The following is a 23052-nucleotide window of genomic DNA, read 5'->3' as shown; positions in this document are numbered from 1 at the left end:
AAACAAATTATAATTTGGATGTTGGTTTCTAAGCCACCTCAAGTTATTTTGCATAATGATAACAAATGAATATTATTTCCTAAATGTTTTTTCCTATCCTATTCAACTGTCCTGGCACAACTGTAAAGCAAAGCAGGTCACTGTAATTCTGCAGAGCTGATAATATCATACTATACTAAAGTAGACTTAAATACCTGTCATGACTTTTGTCTGAGAAGTAATATTTTCGTCCAATACCGATTGAGTAATATATATATTCTTTACAGTACAGCCTCACATAATACAGCTTAAAAATGAAACTACATTTGAGAATGGTCAAGTCACACTCATATGTGATGCAGAAGGGGAACCTATTCCAGAAATCACTTGGAAGAGAGCTGTGGATGGCTTCACGTTCACTGAAGGCGACAAGGTAACCACATCTCAATATGTAATACTTCCATTACCATAGAATTTCAGTATTTTCAATATCATTAAATCTCAAATTAGTCTTCAACGTACCTAGTAACCTGTAGGATCAAATAAATGGTTTAATTTTTAAAAAGGTAACTAACACAATGTCGGCCTTACAACTTTGGCGGGGGGAGGAATGTCAATGTGAAATATTTAAAGACGTTCTTTATTAAGTCACAAACGTTTAGGCTATTGGTATTATTAACGTTGCTTAACTAGACTTTTGTTATACATTGAATCTATAATATATGTTATTGCAATTTTAACCCCTGCTGTATAAATATCTGGCCTTTGCAAATTCACTGACCATGAGAAAAGTGCTAGGACAAGTAATATTGCCATTTTAATAACAGGAATAAAGATTTACAAACCAGTACATTCGACTTTAAACCTCAGCAATTTCAGTTTATTAAAGAAATGATTGTATATTTAGAAAATACTGTGGTGAGTGATGAGCGTTGGAAGAGATTTGTGAAGAAGATTTACTTCAAATTAATTTAATGTGTTTTCTGCTTAGACAGGTGTCAACAAACTACAGTCCATAGGGCAAATGTGGCCTCCGGCCTGTTTTGGTAAATAAAGTTTTATTTAAACTAAAGCAAAAAGTAATTTAAATTCAAAGAAGTCTGGCTGTCATTCAATGCTTTACCCTTTAGAATTGTCTTTCTGCAGTAGAAGTGTAGGTTCTGCTTTCGTATAATTTAGAATCTAATGTAGAGAAACAAGTACAAACAAATTACATGATTGTCATGACCTTTAACCAGAATGCATTCAACTTGCTTAGAAATTAATGAAACATTACTATATGTTTCACTATACTTCATGGATTTTAATTACTATTCTCTTTCACAACTATTCGTACGGACTTCAAATACAAACAAAAGAGAAAGAAAAAGATGGTGAAATATTGAAATGATAGAACTCGCAATTTCACATAAGTGAAGATTATAAAATTAGGGTATTACATTGCTTTTCTCTACTCAATGTTAAAGAGAAAACTCCTTTAAACTTTTTTCATTATTAACTTTATTTAGGTAAAGAGTCCGATTTCTAAAGTATTCATACACCTCAATATGACTTTGATTTATTAACATTAATAGTAAAAAAAAAAAAAAAAAAAAAAAGAAATAGAAATGTTTGTCCATAGTACACTTTACGTCAGTCCGTCCCATCATGTTATATTTAACAACTGGCTAAACCCATACATTCACCAAAAAAGTAATCTCTCTGGTCAATTTATTACGTTCCTTTTGAAAGGCTGTGTTATCATATATATTACCCTTTTTTGTCTCATTTTCTCCTCGTAATGGCATTTTAAGAGATTATGTCTATTTGATAATTGTACTGTTATGACATACTTATTTTATATATTCAAGTTGAAAATCAAATTTATAAAATGTGAATGACAGTCATAATCTTCTGCAACCCAGATAAGTTATAGTTTGTTTTAATATATTCTTAAGAGAAAATCATGTATGTTACTATGACACAGTTGCCACATCTGAAAAGAATTAAATTTCTGTGAAATTAAAAAAATACAATCAGATATCTGAAACCATAGAGGATTGTTTTTATGTTTCAGTTTTGCACGTTTATTTAGATTAGATCATTCAAAAGTATTTACTTTCATGCCCTTAGACTGTATTTATCATACCTCCATATTTCTAATGCTGTTTTCTAATTATTTTTCAGCTTACTTTAAAATTCTTAAAAGTTATCTTCTCAAAGATAGTTTTTACTCTTCATTTAATGAATGCTACCTTACATATTATGCAGAGAATGAAAGATAAATTATACTCAGTTATTTTATTAATAAAATGTCAACAAGTAACAAGAAAGCTGTTATATTTTATTCTTGGATCTATGCCCCAGGCCACCCCAAACTACACATACATATTTATTGTGTAGTAACTGTGAAAAATAATCTTAAAGCTTTTGTTTCCTAAGGAGTATATTAAAAAACACCTCTTGTTTTAAGAAAATCTGACTTGGTTTCTTTGCAAAAAAAATTATAGAATCTCAAATATGCTTTTCTGCACAAGTTTAATCCAGTCAATAAAGAAATTAAGTCTATTGTATTTCTATTATATTTCTCCAAATAGATTTTAAGATCCTCTACTTATTTCTATCTTCCAGTAAGCTTCTTTTCCCCTAATATTTCCTGTTTCTTGAATAGCATAATTCACAAATCAGTGGTTAAGCTAAACTTTGAAGTAAACTAAATCTAGTTTTGAATCTCAACTCTGTCATTTATGATGCCTTAGCATGATAAAATTGAGTTCAAAGCGTCCAAGTAACATTGTCAGTGTTGTTTGAACTCTTTTTAATATGAATTTTTAATATGATTTTTTTATCTTTAAAATGTTGATAATATTTACCCTCTTGTTATAAGGAAGATGAGTACATTACAAATGCATATCAGTATTTACCATATTATAAATATCCAATAAACTTTAGTTTTTGCTTTGTCATATTACAAATTTACAGTACAAATTTACAAATTTTACTTTGTCATATTACAAATTTACAGTACAGCCTCATATAATACAGATTAAAAATGAAACTACATATGACAATGGTCAAGTCACACCTGAAGCATGGTATATCTTGTTGCCTCCATAAAGTATAACACCTAAGGTTTGATTAAATTTAATGAGATCGTATTATTCCTATCATGGAAAGTAGCATGGGATTGTACTTTCCATAAGAATCACTTGGGAAGACTATGAAAGTGCAGATTCTATATTCCCACTTCTTAAAGTTGATTTAGTATGTGTAGCCCAGGGTATATGAATGCATATTAAATCAACTCATTAGTTGATGTCATACTGTTAGTCTTCAGGCCATATTTTGGGAAACAACTTCAAGTAAGGATGAAATTTAACAGCTAATATTTTCAACAGAAAAATGATCTTAACCAATTAGTTGACACCTGATAGGGGCTTGGGAAGTATAAAACTAAACTAAACTAAGTTTTCATTATGCATGTATCAGTCAAGTTTTGATGAAACTGAAATATATAGGTCAAAAATAGTGAAATATGATCGATGTCATGTAGTGAAAACTAATAATTTCATCCAACAACATGGCATTGTATTTAGCAAATATGTTCATTCTTTTAGATTTTTCAAAGCGGGAGGGTCTCAATTAACAATGTTCTTTTTTTTTTTTTTTTTTTTTTTTTTTTTTTGTCTAAGTTCTCAATCACCAGTTAAGACAAAAAAAAAATGGGGATAAAATACCATGTGACTTAAATGTATGGATAAGTGAATCCTCTTATACTGAGCTCAAGAATTAGATAAACATACTCAACACAGTCCCAAGTAGCATGAAACTTACTGCCCTCCCCTGTGTGAGAAAACATGCTAAGATAACCTTGACCAAGGGGGGCAATGGTGAACCCATGGTCTCTTTGGGATGGTCCTTTCTGAAAAGAAAAAAAGGAGTAGTTAGGAAGTGTATTTAATTTTTTTGTGTCTCCATAGTTATCAATCAGATATCTCTTAACTTCCCATGGGAGAAATAAGGAAGGGACTTGAAAAGTCCAACTGTGGTATGTTAGAAGACCTTCCTCCCCATGGAATAAATGATTAAGAGTTCATGAATAGCATTCACTGCCCAACTAACAATATGCTAATAACCTTTAAATCACCATATACATAACTATCTCGATTTATCTTCTAGTATTAGTACTGCATAGTAAATGACCTGATAATATAATGGCATAAACCAGTAATTTTCTCTCACTTCTGATTTTGTGCATCAGAAGTTTGAGTAAGGCTTAACCAAATGGTTATCACTTGGAATCTCTAATGTGCTTGTATCAGATGTTGCTACTAGTGTTGCTTGTAGTTGTAGTTATGAGAAGGTTCAACTTTGCTGAGAAGCCAACATGGCTCACTTAAGTGGCTAGCATTCAGTCTTGACTGTGGGCTGCAAGCTCAGGTGGAGCTGTTTTTGGAACACCTATATGAAGCCTCTCCGGTGTGGCTCAGAGCAGTCTGCTCTCTCTTGTGGCAGCAGGCTTTCTCCACAGAGAACATTTCAAAAGAATCAGGCCAGACAGACACTACCTGGTCTACTCTGACGTAGTCTTGGAAGTCACACATTGTCACTTCTGCCACAGTATATTGGTTACAAACAAATTATAAGGTCCCCAAATCCAACAGGAGAGGAATTAGGCACTCTTCTTGATGGGGAAGGATTCACAGTCATATTATAGATGAGTATGTGGAGTAGGAGATATTGTTAAGGTCATCTTTGAAAATGCATCTACAGTTTATCTCAAAATATTCCCATGACTTAAGTCCAAGCATTTTCCCAGGCTTGTAGATGAGGAAACTGAGGCTCAGGAAAATTCAGGGATTTTCATAAGGTCACACAGGGAGTAAGTGGCAGTGCCAGGATTTGAATAGTGGTCTCTCACTCTGCATAGTGCATGCCCATGCAAGGGCTTCAGAATTCTACTAAAGTGTATGGCTGGCATTCTCATATGAATTTAAATGATATTTCTGTTTAATCAAATATAATTGAAAAGTCAGAAAAAACTTTGTTTTTAAACTTATTTATAATCTGATATTACCTATTTTAAACTACTTATAATGTTCAGTAAAAACTATTTACTGGTTTTTGTTAAAATAGGTATATGTAAAAAATTACTTCATATAATGGGTGCTACCAAAATGTTTGAAAGCCTATGCCGTATAAAACACTCTAGAAGTATGGGAGGGGGAGCAAAATGACAGAATAGAAGTCTCCACCGATCTTCTCCCCAACCCTCGAAGGAGACCAAGTTAACAACCATCTATACACATACACACAAACAAACACATACACACACACAAAAAAAACACACCTTCATGAGAACCAAAAATCAGGTGAACACTCATAGTACTTTGTTTTAACTTCATATTGTTGAAAGAGTCACTGAAGAGATAGAAAAAAACAGTCCTGAATCAACAACACCATACCTCTGCCACCCTCAGCAACCTTGACATGGTGTAGAGAGCTTCTCCGGGAGCTGGGGGAGAGAGAACATAGCAATTTTGAGGCAGTGAACTCAATCCTGACCTGTTAGAGCAGAAAGGAAAACAAGACCTAATTCAGCTGACACCTACCCACAGAGGGACCATTTCAACCAGCCCTAGCCCGAAAGGAATCACTTATCCCAGCAGTGCAAACTTGAGTGCCTGCAAACCTCACCAGTGAGGACCAAAGTGCTCTGTGTCTCCCAGTAAACTTTAAAGGAAGTCTAGACCATAAGGACTGCAACTCTTAGGAAAGTCCTAGTGCTTAACTGGGCCAAGAGACAGTGGACTGGTGTGGGGTGGGGAGGAATGTGACATATTGATACACCAGCTGGGGTGGCCAAAGGAGTGCTATAATCACCCCTCCCCTAACCCCAGCCTGCACAGCTTGTGGCTCCAAAAGAGACCTCTTTCTTCTGATTGATGAGAGGAAAGGAAAGAGTAGGGAGGACTCGGATAGTAGCTCTGCCACAGCAAGATAGGGCAACTCTCAGAGTTAGGAAGACCCTGTTCCATGTCCTATCTCCCAAATGGTGTTTCTATAATAGACAAACTCTGGGCCAGATGAGAACACACTGGTTTTCATGAAAGGACCCAGTCCTGGCAGCATTCATCACCAGCTAACTGAAGAGCCCTTGGGCCCTGAATAATCCACAGCGATACCCAGGTACTACATCAAGGGCTTTGGTAAGCCTCTGAGACTTGCTGGGTCCAAATAATAGCATAGCCACAGGGGGTACAGCATGAAGTGGGCTCTTAGGGTCTCCCAATCCAGGACCTGACTCTTGTATGCCATTTCTGGACCTGCCGTGGGTCACTGTCCTGAAACATGAGTGCAGGCCAGGCAGCATTCACTACAAGCTGACTTAAGAGCACCTCAGCCTCAGGGAACATTGTTGTAGTCTAGCAGTACTCCTTGTGGTCTGGGGTGGTGGTGGCTACAGGGTAAGGCTCCTCTGCCTTTGGAAATGCAAGGGAAGAGTGGGAAGAACTGCATCTTGTGGTTTGAGTGCCAGATCAGCCACAGTACCATGGGACACCAGGTAGACTTCTAAGGTTTTAGACCTCTAGTCTCTGACTCCTGGACAGCACCTCTGGACCCACCTGGGGCAAGGGGAACCTTGCTTCCCTGAAGGGAAGCATGCAGGCCTGACTGGCTTTGCCTCCTGCTGATTGTAGAGCCCCAGAACCTTGAGCAAACATAGGCAGTAGCCAGGGAGAGGTTACAACAGGCTTTAGGTGAGTCTGTGCTCTGGTGGCTTGAGGTCTAATACAGCACAGCCTTACTGCTGGTGGCCACAGGAGGGTTTGTGTCATTCTTCTTCCAGCTTTATGTGAGTCAGAAAATAGAGTGAGACTGTGTTTGGGAGAAAGTAAGGGAAGAGAACAAGAGTCTCTGCCTGGTAATACAGATAATTTTCCCAGATCTTGTCCAAGACAATCAAGGCAGTACCTCCATGAGTCTGTAAGAACCTCAACATTACTGGGCTTTGAGTTCCTCTAAAGCAAATACAACTTAGATCACAACACCCAAGGCTTTTCAAATATCTGGGAAGCCTTCCTAAGTAGGATGGATACAAATAAGCCCAAACAGTGAAGACTACAATAAATACCTAACTCTTTAATAACCAGACACTGAAGAACAACTACTAGCATTAATACCATCCAGGAAAACATGACCTCACCAAATGAACTAAATAAGACACCAGAGACCAATCCTGGAGAAATAGAAATATGTGAATTCTCTGACAGAGAATTCAAAATAGTTGTGTTGATGAAACTCAAAAAAATCAAGATAACATGTAAATGGAATTCATAATTGGAATTCATATGGAATTAATTCCATGGTTGGAATTCATAATTCTATCAGATAAATCTAACAGAGATTGAAATAATTACAAAGAATCAAGCAGAAATTTTGGAGCTGAAAAATGCAGCAATCATATTGAAGAATGCATTAGAGTCCTTTAATAGCCAAATTAATCAATCAGAAAAAATAGTCAGCTTGAAGACAGGCTACTTGAAAATACACAGAGGAGAAAAAAAAAAAAAAAGAATAAACAACAATGAAGCATGCCTATAGGATCTAGAAAATAGCCTCAAAATGAAAATCAAGAATATTGTCCTTAAAAAGGAGGTAGAGAAAGAGATAGGTATAGAAAGTTTATGCAAAGGGATAATAATAAGGAACTTCTTAAACCTAGAGAAAAATATCAATATCTAACCACAGGAAGGTTATAGAATACCAAAAGATTTCCCCAAAGAAGACTACCTCAAGGCATTTAATACTGAAACTCCCAAAGGTCAAGGATAAAGGAAAGCATCCTAAAAAGCAATACGAGAAAATAAACAAATAACATAAAATGGAGCTCCAATATATCTGGCAGAAAACTTTTAAGTGGAAACCTTATAAGTCAGGAGAGAGGGCCATGGATGAAAGAAAGGATCCTAAAAACCAACAAGAGAAAATAAACAAGTAACATACAATGGGATTCCAATACATCTGGCAGAAGACATTTAAGTGGAAGCCTTACAGGCCAGGAGAGAGTGGCATGACATATTTAAAGTGCTGATATTAAAAAAACTTTTACCCTAGAATTGTATATTTGGAGAAAATATCCTTCAAGCATGAAGGAGAAATAAAAACTTTCCCATATAAACAAAAGCTGAGGGATTTCATCAACACCAGATCTGTTCTATAAGGAATGCTAAAGGAAGTACTTAAATCAGAAAGAAAATGACATTGATGAGCAATTAGTAATTACCTGATGGTACAAAACTCACTGGTAACAGGAAGTACAAAAGAAAACACAGAATATTATAACACTGTAATGGTGTACTCTTATCCTAAGTAGAAAGATTAAACAATGAAGTAATCAAAAATTATAACTCCAACAACTTTTTAAGAGAATCAGTACAAGAAGATATAAATTGAAACAACAAAAGGTTACAAAGTGGGGGGGACAAAGTTAAGGCATAGAGTTTTTATTAGTTTTCTTTTTGCTTGTTTGTTAGTTTGTCTATGCAAATAGTGTTAAATTATTATCAGTTTAAAATAATGGGTTATGAGATGTTATCTGCAAGACTAAAACCAAAACAACATACAGTGGAGACACAAAAAATACAAAGCAAGAAACTAAATCGTATCACCAGAAAAAACCACCTTCACTAAAGGAAGACAGGAAGGATGGAAAGAAGGAAGAGAAGACCACAACACAACCGGAAAACAACAAAATAGTAATAGTAAGTCCTAACTTATGAATAATAACACTGAATATACATAGACTAAACTCTCCAATCAAAAGACATAGACTGGCTGAATGGATGAAAAAACAAGACCCATTGATCTGTTGCCTACAAGAAACATGCTTCATCTATAAAGACTCACATAGACTGAAAATGAAGGTGTAGAAAAAGATATTCCATGCCAACTGAAACAGAAAAAAAAACAGGAGTAACTATACTTATGTCAAACAAAATAGATTTCAAAATAAAAACTATAAGAAAAGACAAAGAAGATTAATATATAATGACAAATGTGTAAATTCAGCAGGAGGATATAATAAATAAATATCTATGCACCCAACATGGGAGCACCCAGATACATAATGGGAATATTATTAGAGCTGAAGAGAGAGGTCCCATTACAATAATAGCTGGAGACTTCAACACCCAACTTTCAGCATTGGACAAATGTTTCAGACAGAAAATCAACAAAGAAACTTCAGATGTAATCTGCACCATAGATCTAATGGATCTGGTAAATATAGAACATTTCATCCAATGGCTGCAGAATACACATTCTTTTCCTTATCACATGGATCATTCTCAAGGATATATACTATATTACAAAGCAAGTCTTAATATATTTTAAAAATTAATATCAAGCATGCTTTCTGTCCACAATGCAACAAAACTAGAAATTAATAATGAGGAATTTTGGAAAGTATACAAATACTTGGAAATTAAACAGTATGCTTCTGAATGACCAGTGTGTCAATGAAGAAATTCAGAAGGAAATTTAAAAACTTCTTGAAAGAAATGATAATGGAAGCACAAAATACAAAAATCTATGGGATATAGCAAAAGCAGTTCTAAGAGGGAAGTTTATAGCTATAGAAGCCTACATCGAAAAAAGAGGAAAAACTTCAAATATGCAATCTAATGATAAATCATAAAGAATGGAAAAGCAAGAGCAAACCAAACCCAAAGTTAGTGGAAGAAAATAAATAATGGAGAACAGAGCAGAAATAAATGAAATTGAATGAAAAAAATACAAAAGGTCAATGAAACAATAAGTTGCATTTTTTTAAAAGTTAAACAAAATGTGCAAAGCTTTAGACAGACTAAGAAACAAAGAAGATACAAGTAAATGCAGTTATAAATGAAAAAGACATTTCAACTGATACTGATGAGCAACTATATGCCAATAAATTGGAAAATCTAGAAGAAATGGACAAATTCCTATACAAATACGACCTACACATAAACAAAATTTAGTGACATTTTTCACTATAGAAATAGAAAAAACTTTCTAAAATTTATATGGAAACACAAAAGACTCAGAATAGCCAAAGCTATCTTAAGCAAAAAGAACAAAACCAGACAATTCACATTACCTGACTTCAAATTCTTCTGCAGAGCTATAGTAACCAAAACAGTGTGGTACAGGAAGAAAGCCAAAACCTGAACAGACCAATAACAAGTAAAGAGATTAAAGCCATAATAAAAAGCCTGCATAAAGAAAAGCTTGGAACCTGATGGCTTCGCTGCTGTATTCTACCAAACATTTAAAGAGGAGCTAATCCCAGTCCTACTCAAACTATTTCAAATAATAGAGAAGGAAAGAATACTTCCAAGCTCATTCTACGTGGCCAGTATTACTTTCATACTTAAAACGAAGACACATCAAAAAAAGTGTCTGATGAATATTGATGCAAAAATCCTCAACAAAATACTAGCAACCAAATTCAACAATACATTATACAAATCATTCATCATGACAAAGTGGGATTTTTCCCTGGGTCAACATACATAAATCAATCAATGTGATACATCATATTAACAGAATGAAGCATAAAAACCATATGATCATTTCAGTTGATGCTGAAAGTGTATTTGATAAAATTTAACATCCATTCATGATAAAAACCCTCAAGAAACCTGGGGGATAGAAGGAATATATGTCAAAATAATAGGGGCCATATATGACAGACCTACAGCTAGTATCATACTGAATGTAGAAAAACTGAAAGTGTTTCCTCTAAGATCTGGAACATTACAAGGACACCCACTGTCACCACTGTTATTCAACTTAATAATCGAAGTACCAACTAGAACAATCAGACAACAGAAAGATATAAATGATATCCAAATTGGAAAGGAAGAAGTCAAATTACCCTTGGTTTTAGATGATATGGTCATATATTTGGAAAACTCTAGAGACTTCACAAGAAAACTGTTAGAACTGATACATTCAGTAAAGTTGCAAGACACAAAATCAACATGCAAAGATCAGTAGCATTTTTATATGTCAACAGTGAACAATGTGAAAAATAAAAGCTATCCCATTTACAATAGCTGCACACAAAATTAAATACCTAGGAATTAACCAAAGAAATGAAATGTATCTCTAATGAAAACTTTATAAACAGTGATGATAGAAATTGAAGAGGACACCAAAAAATAGAAAAATATTGCATGTTCATGGATTGGAAGAATCAATATTTTTAAAATGTCCATATTACCCAAAGCAATTACAGATTCAATGCAATCCCCTTCAAAATTTAGTGACATTTTTCACAGAAATAGAAAAACCTTTCTAAAATTTATATGGAACCACAAAAGACTTAGAATAGCCAAAGCTTCCCTAAGCAAAAAGAAAACTACTGGACAAATCACATTACCTGACTTCAAATGACACAATAGAGCTATAGTAACCAAAACATCATGGCACTGGTATACACAGATACATAGACCCATGGAACAGAATAGAAAACCTAGAAACATATCCACACAACTACAGTCAAGTCATTTTCAGCAAAAGTACCAAGAATATACACTGGGGAAAAGACAGTCTGTTCAATAAAAGGTGCTGGGGAAACTGGATATCCATATGCAGAAGAACAAAACCTGACCCCCGTCTCTCACCAAACACAAAAATCCAATCAAAATGGATTAAAGTCTTAAATCTGAGACCTCAAACTATAAATCTACTACAAGAAATCATTGGGGAAAATCTCCAGGACATTGGCCTGGGCATAATTTTTTGAGCAATACCCGACAAGCACAGGCAACCAAAGCAAACTTAAGACAAGTGAGATCACATCAAATTAAAAACCTTCTGCACGTCCAAGGTTATAATCAACAAAGTGATGAGACAGCCAACAGAATGGGAGAAGATATTCGTAAACTACCCATCTGACAAGGGATTAACCAGAATATAAAGCTCAAATAATTCTATAGAAAAAATACAATTATCTAATCAAAAACTGGGCAAAATATTTGAATACACATTTCTCAAAAAAGACATACAAATGGCAAAGAGATATGTGAAAAGGTGCTCAATGTCGTGGATCATCAGACAAATGCAAATGAAAACTGCAATGAGATATCTTCTCATCCCAATTAAAATGGCTTATATCCAAAAACTATGCAATAAGAAATTCTGACAAGGACGTATAGAAAAGGAAATCTTTTGTACACTCTGAGTGGGGAGGTAAAATAGTAAAATAACAATGAAGAAGAGTTTGGAGGTTCATCTAAAAAACTAAAATTGAGCTACTATATGATCCAACAATCCCACTGCTGGGCCTACGCCCAAAAGAAAGGAAATTAGTACAACAAAGAGATATCTGCACTCCTATGTTTGTTGCAGCACTGTTACAATAGCTAAGATTTGGAAGCAACGTAAGTGTCCATCAAGAGATGAAATGGATAAAGAAAATATACACAGTTGGGTACTATTAAGCCCTAAAAAGATGAGATCCCGTCATTTGCAACACCATGGATAGAACGGGAGATCATTGTGTTAAGTGAAATAAGCCAGGCATAGAAAGACAAATATCACATGTTCTCACTTATTTGGGGGATCTAAAAATCAAAACAATTGAACTCAAGGACATAGCTCATAGAAGGATGGTAACCAGATAATGGGAAGTGTAGTGAGGTGGGGGGTGGTAAGGATGGTTAATTGGCAAAAGAAATAGAAAGAATGAATAAGACCTACTATTTGATAGTCCAACAGGGTGAATATAGTTAATACTAACTTAATTGTACCTTTTAAAATAACTTAAAAAGTGTAATTGGATTGTGACTCAAAGGATAAATGCTTGAGGGGGTGAATACCCCATTTTCTTGAAGTGCTTTTTTCACATTGCGTGCCTATATCAAAACATCTCATTTACCTCACAAAAACATACACCTACTATGTACCCCAAAACTTAAAAATTAACAAAATCTAGAATCTTAACACTATTCTCACTGTAAAATAAATGATTAAGATAGTAAATAAATATTTTCGGAGTTCATCTTCAACAATCGTGGGTTAAAGTTTTAATAACTGTAACTCACTAACTACTATGTGTTCCTAATTGTTTTTATTTTATTATTGGGCACAATTTTATACTACAATCCAGGACAGCTTCAAATAGTGATAGAATTATATTATTTCACATAAATGCTACTGGGAAAAAATTATGGCTTTTATATGAAATTTCTAATATTCTATTGGTTTCTGATGCTAATAACCCTTCATTGCTTTGAGGAAGAGACTGAACTGTTGAACTGTGCGTATGAATACAGCATAAACTAGCCTTGTATAATGTGTTATCCTTCAGAAACAACTACAGAATTCACAGTGGTTAAAAACAGATCTATTTTAAACTAATGACTATTGTTATCTGTAATCCAAAGCATTTGATGTACATGTAAAATAACATGTGTAACTTTTAAACCTGTTCAGATCAATTTCAGATATACATATAAGCATATCTATTTTCCTTAGAAATATTTTCTAATATCCAGGCCGGGTGCAGTCACGCCTGTAATCTCAGCACTTTGGGAGGCCGAGGTGGGTGGATTATGAGGTCAGGAGATCGAGACCATCCTGGCTAACACAGTGAAATTCCATCCCTACTAAAAATACAAAAAAAAAAAAAATTTGCCGGGCGTGGTGGCAGGTGCCTGTAGTCCCAGCTACTTAGGAGACTGAGGCAGGAGAATGGCTTGAACCTGGGAGGCGGAGCTTGCAGTGAGTGGAGATCATGCCACTGCTCTCCAGCCTGGGTAACAGAGCAAGATTCTGTCTCAAAAAAAAAAAAAAAAAATTCTATTATCCAATATTATTTCAAGATAATTTTTTCTGTATTTTATTGAGTTAGTTGTCACTAACTTTTAATTATTAGTTTATTTTAAATTTCTAGGCAATTTATTTTAGTGATAACTCAAATATTATTGGCGATATTTCCATTAAAATATAATTGATGTACAGTAGTAGGGTGATCCAAAAATATATTAAATCAACAGCTTAATCTTTTTGTCATAATTTAGCATTTTCTTAAGATGCACTTGTGTATACAAATTAGAAACCTCTTTAATTAATGTTGTGTACTTAATTGTAATATTTAAATGTATATAATAAAGCTTAAGACAAACCAAAGCTCTTTCCCCAGAATATGAAATAGCCATAAATCAAAATTTTGAATTGTCTTGTACATACTAAGCAATCTGTTGTTTTTATTAAAAGCCTTTCTTTATTAAATTAAGCCATGCTTTTTTCAAAGCCTTGATCTGAGATATATGTGAGATTGTATGTTCAAAGTGTTTTAACATAATTTTGTCACATAACGAACACCCACTAAATGTTGCCACTTTATATGAACATCTCTCATCTATTTGTTCATTTGTTTGTTTCTGTTTTGCTTTGTTTTTTCAGACAGAGTCTAGCTCTGTTGCCCAGGCTGGAGTGAAGTGGCACGATCTTGGCTCACTGGAACCTCTGCCTACCAGGTTCCAGTGATTCTCCTACCTCAGCCTCTCGAGTCGCTGGGATTACAGGCACACGACATCACGCCCGGCTAATTTTTTATTATTATTACTAGAGACAGGGTTTCACCATATAGGCCAGGCTGGTCTTGAATACCTGACTTCAGGTGATCCTCCCACCTCAGTCTCCCCAAATGCTGGGATTACAGGCTCTCATCTGTTTTTGAACCAAAGCTGGTTTGTTGTTGTTGTTTGCTTGTTTTTTTGAGACAGGGTCTTGCTCTGTCACACAGGCAGGAGTGCAGAGATGCAATCACAGCTCAGTGAAGCTTCAACCTCCCAGTCTCAAGCATCCTCCCACCTCAGCCTCCTGAGTAGGGGGACTACAGGCACATGCCACCATGACCAGCTAAATTTTGTAGGCTTTTATTTTATTTTATTTTATTTTTTATTTGGCTGTTATTGTTGTTGTTGTTTTGTAGAGATGGGATTTTGTCATGTTTCCCAGGATGGTCATGAACTCCTGGACTCAAGTAATCCACCTGCCTGAGCCTCCCAGAGGGCTGGGATTACAGACGTGAGCCACCTTGCCTGGCCCCAAAATTTATTTAGATCATCTCTTATTATCATTCTTCATGATAAATAAATGTTAGTATACATAGAAATCACAGATATTGATGAATTATAATGGGAAGTCATGGAAAGTGTTACAAAATCAAAGTTTAATTCTGACTTTCTTGCTTTTGGTGTGTCGTTGACCATGTTAGTTCTCATCTCTGATTTCAGTTTCTGCATGTACAAATCAGGATAGAAGACCTACCTGAAAAAGAGTTCTGAAGATGAAATGAGATTACATGTAACAATATCTCAGATACAAGCCAAACAACTTGAAAGTGCTTTTTTGTTTGTATTTGTTTTTGTTTCTGTTTTTGTCTTGAGATGGAGTCTCACTCTGTTGACCGGCTGGAGTGCAGTGGCACAATCCCGGCTCACCACAACCTCCGCCTCCCGGGTTCAAGCAATTTTCCTGCCTCAGCCTCCCGAGTAGCTGGGATTACAGGTGCCTGCCACCACGTCCAGCTAATTTTTGTATTTTTAGTAGAGATGGGGTTTCACCATGTTACCATGTTGGCCAGGCTGGAAAGTGTTATTTTCCATTATTCTTGGAGTTATCTTATCTTCATTCCATATTATACATACTGTGATGTTGCAATTAAATTTTTCTTAAAGAAAAATTAATATGTTAACTCCGTTTCAATGATTGCTGTCACACAAGAGACTAGATAAAACTTTTTTAAGCATAGTCATATGTACTTTATGATGGAATACCATCTAAAAAACGACTGAGTCTTCTACCCCTAGTTGTCAGAGATTGTGCTTTCTTATCATAGCTACAAAGTTTGCTCTAAAATAATCTCTAGCAATATTAATTCAAGGATTCCTGTATCAGGTTTTGCCACACTAAATTCCAGACCTTGTGACTGTATATCACATTTCTCTTGGAAGTTGACAATGTCGAAAGTCTGCATTTGGCTCTTGTCATCACCGTCTTGTGTTTGCCTTCAATCTCCATCCATACAGGGGAGTGCAGATGAAGTCTTTAGGGTCCTGTGCTAAATGAGAATAGATTCACAGGCCTCTGTTAAGTGATGAAGGACGGTCTCTACCTATGAGACACAAAATCAGATTAGAAATTTCTTATATCATCATCTTTTTCTTCCCTTTCTCGCACATCTGTCTGGCCTAACGCCTCCAAATTTTTCCTATGTGGGAAGTGAGTCAGTTTTTTCCTTCTTTGGGCCATTGTACACCTTTCACATTTTATAGCAGTATATACTGATTTGGAATAGATTCTTCAACATTCTAAGAAGTACCTAAATAGGGCATTAAGGTAGGAAAAAAAGAACACGTTTTGCTCCACAAAACAAGTTATTGAAGAATGCTTTGTTCTTCATCTGTTTTTCAAAATATGTTTTTATATCATGTGATAAAACTGGGTTTTTTAGATTTGTCTAAAAATATTATGTTACTTGTCAATTTTAGTATTAAATTGAAGTAAAAAGTTCTACCGAGGGAGTGATTTTGCCTCTAGAATTCTTACAAAATGACAAACATAACAGTAAGTAATTTTATATATATGAATAGAATGTTTTATATCATAAATATAAAGTGCTTATTATATCATCTAGCAGATGACATCTCCCTTGTATCATTTATCATCTCTTAAGATACAGAATCTATAATTATTTTATTCCTGTTGTACGTGTCCTACCTAGTAAATTATAGACCTACATCCATTAGAAATTAATCCCACTCTGCATTGAATAAGTATCTGAAATGTACAGCAATAAATTATAACTATCTTAAGGCAGCATTTCTCAACTTCAGTCATTTGATAATCAGTTTCATCTCTTTTCTGTATTCATGTGCTGCCTGAACTGTTACATGTCCTCTTTCTTCTTTAAATTGAATTGTTTTTATTTATTCTTATCTTTACCCAAATGATCAATGAAATTAAAAGTATGGTTCATATGCCAGTTATATTTTTAAATGCACATTAAAATTAATACAAAATATACAATAAAATTTTTTTTGAAAATATTACCTAACCTCTCCCAGGGGTTCACAGATCACATTTTTAGAAATTCTGCTTTTGTGTCCAAACATATTTCAAATTAATGTGATACAAAATTTAGCTATGAAATATTGAGTGGGACATGTTTGAAGATGTTTTATTTATTTTATTTTTTTAATTTTTATCATTATTATTATTATACTTTAAGTTCTAGGGTACATGTGCATAACGTGCAGGTTTGTTACATATGTATACTTGTGCCATGTTGGTGTGCTGCACCCATCGACTCATCAGCACCCATCAACTCGTCATTTACATCAGGTATAACTCCCAATGCAATCCCTCCCCCCTCCCCCCTCCCCATGATAGGCCCCGGTGTATGATGAGGATAGAACCCATTTTCCATCCTCCTATTTGTGGGTCCATGCACTTTTCTCCAGTAAAAAATATGCTTCACTTCACTAATGGGTACTGAGTTTATTCACAAATCATTGGAACAGAAACTCTTTTAATTCCAATCCTTAGAGCTCAATGATTCTTTTAGGATGATGCCAATAAACTGAATAAATAAGGCAGTGGGATTAGCTTTAAAATAAATTTCTTTCCTTTTTTCTGCTAAAGTGAAATAATAAAATGCTGGCCTTGGTCTTAGGCTAGATCACCTGCATAACTTGTAATCACAATAGTAGTATTTTCTGTTATTTTGCATTTATTGAGAAAATGTATCTTTCTATATTAAATAAAATAAACTGATTCAACATTAATTTTTGTACTGTGAGTGCAGATTTACCTTCTGTTCCTTCCAATAAGTAGAAATATTAAAATTGAAATTTAAGATTGTTTCATGACCAGGCATGGTGGCTCAAGCCTGTCATTCCAGCATTTTGGGAGGCTTAGGTAGGTGGATTGCTTGAGGCCAGGAGTTCGAGCCCAGCCTGGCCATGGCAAGAACCCATCACAACCAAAAATACAAAAAATTAGCCGACGCTGGTGGTGTGTACCTGTAGTTCCAGCCACTTGGGATGGGGCGGGGAAAAGGGGGTTGCAGGAGGCTGAGACAGGAGAATCACTTGAACCCAGGAAGCATAGGTTGCAGGGAGCCAAGATCCTGCCACTGCACTCCAGCCTGAGTGACAGACTGAGACTGTGAAAAAAAAAAAAAGAAAAGAAAAGACAGACAGAAAAAAGAAAGAAAGAAAGGAAAGAAAGAAAGAAAGAGAAAGAAAGAAAGAAAGAAAGAAAGAAAGAAAGAAAGAAAGAAAGAAAGAAAGAAAGAAAGAAAGAAAGAAAGAAAAAGAAAGAAAAGAAAGAAAGAAAAGAAAGAAAGAAAGAAAGAAAGAAAGAAAGAAAGAAAGAAAGAAAGAAAGGAAGGAAGGAAGGAAGGAAGGAAGGAAGGAGGGAGGGAGGGAGGGAGGAAGGGAGGAGAGAGAGAGAGAAAGAAAGAAAAAGAGAAAGAAAGAGAAAGAAAGAAAGAAAGAAGAAAGAAAAGAAGAAAAAGAAAAAAGGCAGGGAGGGAAGGAGAGAAGGAAGGAAGGAAGGAAGGAGAAAATATTTCTTTGCATTGTATTACTATTATTATTATTATTATTATTATTATTAGAGATGGAGACGGAGTCTCACTCTGTCACCCAGGCTGGAGTGCAGTGGCACGATCTCGGTTCACTGCAACCTCTGCCTCCCGAGTTCAAATGATTCTCCTGACACAGCCTCCAGAGTAGCTCAGACTCCAGGCGCAAGCCACCATGCCTGGTTAATTTTTGTATTTTTAGTAGAGATGGGTTTTGCCATGTTGGCCAGGCTGGTCTTGAACTCCTGACCTCAGGTGATCCACCCACCTGAGCCTCCCAAAGTGCTGGGATTACAAGCGTGAGCCACTGCTCCTGGCCTTAATTTTAAATCAAAGTAGGGATAGTCACCTTTAACAATTAGCTTTACATCAGCACACACAGATACACATAAATTGTGGTTTTACCAAAGTGGACCTTGCTGTTTCCATAGTGTAGAAATAGTATTTTCCTCCATTAATTTAGACACAATGATCTGAAGAATACATAGTTAAAATATTTTTGCAGATTAAAATACCAGTTAAAAAGGAATTTCTCTCAGTAATAAAGTTAGACAGTTCCTTAAATACAAGCACGTGAATAAAATATGATGCTTTAAAATTTCTAACAATTTAAATATCTCACCATGTAAATATTTCTTATAACATGGCTGCAGTCATTATTATATAATTATTTTATTCTCAATTATATTATTCTTTGTTATATACATACAAATATTTTATTGCAATTTAATATTGTCATTTATGGTTCAGGGTTCCTGCTGTGGATTTAAGCAAACACTATATATATATATATATATATATATATATATATATATATATATATATATATATTTTTTTTTTTTTTTATTATTATTATTATTATTATTATACTTTAAGTTCTAGGGTACATGTGCATAACGTGCAGGTTTGTTACATATGTATACTTGTGCCATGTTGCTGTGCTGCACCCATCAACTCGTCAGCACCCATCAACTCATCATTTACATCAGGTATAACTCCCAATGCAATCCCTCCCCCCTCCTCCCTCCCCATAATAGGCCCCGGTGTGTGATGTTCCCCTTCCCGAGTCCAGGTGATCTCATTGTTCAGTTCCCACCTATGAGTGAGAACATGCGGTGTTTGGTTTTCTGTTCTTGCAATAGTTTGCTGAGAATGATGGTTTCCAGCTGCATCCATGTCCCTACAAAGGACACAAACTCATCCTTTTTGATGGCTGCATAGTATTCCATGGTGTATATGTGCCACATTTTCTTAATCCAGTCTGTCACTGATGGACATTTGGGTTGATTCCAAGTCTTTGCTATAGTGAATAGTGCCACAATGAACATACGCGTGCATGTGTCTTTATAGCAGCATGATTTATAATCCTTTGGGTATATACCCAGTAATGGGATGGCTGGGTCATATGGTACATCTAGTTCTAGATCCTTGAGGAATCGCCATACTGTTTTCCATAATGGTTGAACTAGTTTACAATCCCACCAACAGTGTAAAAGTGTTCCTGTTTCTCCACATCCTCTCTAGCACCTGTTGTTTCCTGACTTTTTAATGATTGCCATTCTAACTGGTGTGAGATGGTATCTCATTGTGGTTTTGATTTGAATTTCTCTGATGGCCAGTGATGATGAGCATTTTTTCATGTGTCTGTTGCTGTATGAATGTCTTCTTTTGAGAAATGTCTGTTCATATCCTTTGCCCACTTTTTGATGGGGTTGTTTGTTTTTTCTTGTAAATTTGTTTGAGTTCTTTGTAGGTTCTGGATATTAGCCCTTTGTCAGATGAGTAGATTGCAAAAATTTTCTCCCATTCTGTAAATGGCCTATGCACTCTGATGGTAGTTTCTTTTGCTGTGCAGAAGCTCTTTAGTTTAATTAGATCCCGTTTGTCAATTTTGGCTTTTGTTGCCGTTGCTTTTGCTGTTTTAGACATGAAGTCCTTCCCATGCCTATGTCCTGAATGGTATTACCTAGGTTTTCTTCTAGGGTTTTTATGGTAGTAGGTCTAACTTTTAAGTCTCTAATCCATCTTGAACTAATTTTCATATAAGGAGTAAGGAAAGGATCCAGTTTCAGCTTTCTACTTATGGCTAGCCAATTATCCCAGCACCATTTATTAAATAGGGACTTCTTTCCCCATTTCTTGTTTTTGTTAGGTTTGTCAAAGATCAGATGGCTGTAGATGTGTGGTATTATTTCTGAGGACTCTGTTCTGATCCATTGGTATATATCTCTGTTTTGGTACCAGTACCATGCTGTTTTGGTTACTGTAGCCTTGTAGTTATAGTTTGAAGTCAGGTAGCCTGATGCCTCCAGCTTTGTTCTTTTGACTTAGGATTGTCTTGGCAATGCGGGCTCTTTTTTGGTTCCATATGAACTTTAAAGCAGTTTTTTCCAATTCTGTGAAGAAACTCGTTGGTAGCTTGATGGGGATGGCATTGAATCTATAAATTACCTTGGGCAATGTGGCCATTTTCATGATATTGATTCTTCCTATCCATGAGCATGGTATGTTCTTCCATTTGTTTGTGTCCTCTTTGATTTCACTGAGCAGTGGTTAGTAGTTCTCCTTGAAGAGGTCCTTTACATCCCTTGTAAGTTGGATTCCTAGGTATTTTATTCTCTTTGAAGCAATTGTGAATGGAAGTTCATTCATGATTTGGCTCTCTGTTTGTCTATTACTGGTGTATAAGAATGCTTGTGATTTTTGCACATTGATTTTGTATCCTGAGACTTTGCTGAAGTTGCTTATCAGCTTAAGGAGATTTTGGGCTGAGATGATGGGGTTTTCTAAACGTACAATCATGTCATCTGCAAACAGGGACAATTTGACTTCTTCTTTTCCTAACTGAATATCCTTGATTTCTTTCTCTTGCCTGATTGCCCTAGCCAGAACTTCCAACACTATGTTGAATAGGAGTGGTGAGAGAGGGCATCCCTGTCTTGTGCCAGTTTTCAAAGGGAATTTTTCCAGTTTTTGCCCATTCAGTAAGATATTGGCTGTGGGTTTGTCATAAATAGCTCTTATTATTTTGAGATATATTCCATCAATCCCGAATTTATTGAGAGGTTTTAGCATGAAGGGCTGTTGAATTTTGTCAAAAGCCTTTTCTGCATCTATTGAGATAATCATGTATTTTTTGTCTTTGGTTCTGTTTATATGCTGGATTATGTTTATTGATTTACGTATGTTGAACCCGCCTTGCATCCCAGGGATAATGCCCACTTGATCATGGTGGATAAGCTTTTTGATGTGCTGCTGGTTTCGGTTTGCCAGTATTTTATTGAGGATTTTTGCATCGATGTTCGTCAGGGATATTGGTCTAAAATTCTCTTTTTTTGTTTTGTCTCTGCCAGGCTTTGGTATCAGGATGATGTTGGCCTCATAAAATGAGTTAGGGAGGATTCCCTCTTTTTCTTATTGATTGGAATAGTTTCAGAAGGAATGATACCAGCTCCTCCTTGTACCTCTGGTAGAATTCAGCTGTGAATCCATCTGGTCCTGGACTGTTTTTGGTTGGTAGGCTATTAATTATTGCCTCAATTTCAGAGCCTGCAATTGGTCTATTCAGGGATTCAACTTCTTCCTAGTTTAGTCTTGGGAGAGTGTAAGTGTCCAGGAAATTATCCATTTCTTCTAGATTTTCTAGTTTATTTGCGTAGAGGTGTTTATAGTATTCTCTGATGGTAGTTTGTATTTCTGTGGGGTCGGTGGTGATATCCCCTTTATCATTTTTTATTGCATCTATTTGATTCTTCTCTCTTTTCTTCTTTATTAGTCTTGCTAGGGGTCTATCAATTTTGTTGATCTTTTCAAAAAACCAACTCCTGGATTCATTGATTTTTTTGGAGGGTTTTTTGTGTCTCTATCTCCTTCAGTTCTGCTCTGATCTTAGTTATTTCTTGCCTTCTGCTAGCTTTCGAATGTGTTTGCTCTTGCTTCTCTAGTTCTTTTAATTGTGATGTTAGAGTATCAATTTTAGATCTTTCCAGCTTTCTCTTGTGGGCATTTAGTGCTATAAATTTCCCTTTACACACTGCTTTAAATGTGTCCCAGAGATTCTGGTATGTTGTATCTTTGTTCTCATTGGTTTCAAAAAAAATCTTTATTTCTGCCTTCATTTCGTTATGTACCCAGTAGTCATTCAGCAGCAGGTTGTTCAGTTTCCATATAGTTGAGCGGTTTTGATTGAGTTTCTTAGTCCTGAGTTCTAGTTTGATTGCACTGTGGTCTGAGAGACAGTTTGTTATAATTTCTGTTCTTGTACATTTGCTGAGGAGTGCTTTATTTCCAATTATGTGGTCAATTTTGGAGTAAGTGCGATGCAAACACTATATTTTAAAAATTATTTACTTAAGCCAGTTTCATTGGAAGGCAAAAATCAATGGAGTGAACTTTTCACATCACATTTAACTGTCCACTGAAAATTCTTAGATTATTTTTATTTA

The 23052-nt window shown here is 35.4% G+C and overlaps 1 protein-coding gene across 4 annotated transcripts in view; it reads left to right on the top strand.

The window, feature by feature from the left end:
• The window catches only part of NCAM2 (neural cell adhesion molecule 2), a 570634-nt gene that overhangs the window by 370368 nt on the left and 177214 nt on the right, over positions 1 to 23052 (top strand). For all 4 annotated transcript variants that reach the window (XM_005548903.5, XM_065541469.2, XM_065541470.2 and 1 more), the window contains exon 8: positions 267 to 412. In XM_005548903.5, coding sequence (XP_005548960.1) covers positions 267 to 412 — 146 coding nt within the window. The remainder of the gene's footprint in view (positions 1 to 266; positions 413 to 23052) is intronic.

This window comes from Macaca fascicularis, chromosome 3 (assembly GCF_037993035.2).
Source record: "Macaca fascicularis isolate 582-1 chromosome 3, T2T-MFA8v1.1".
Taxonomy (NCBI): Eukaryota; Metazoa; Chordata; class Mammalia; order Primates; family Cercopithecidae; genus Macaca; species Macaca fascicularis.
This window is presented reverse-complemented; position numbering and strand designations above follow the sequence as displayed.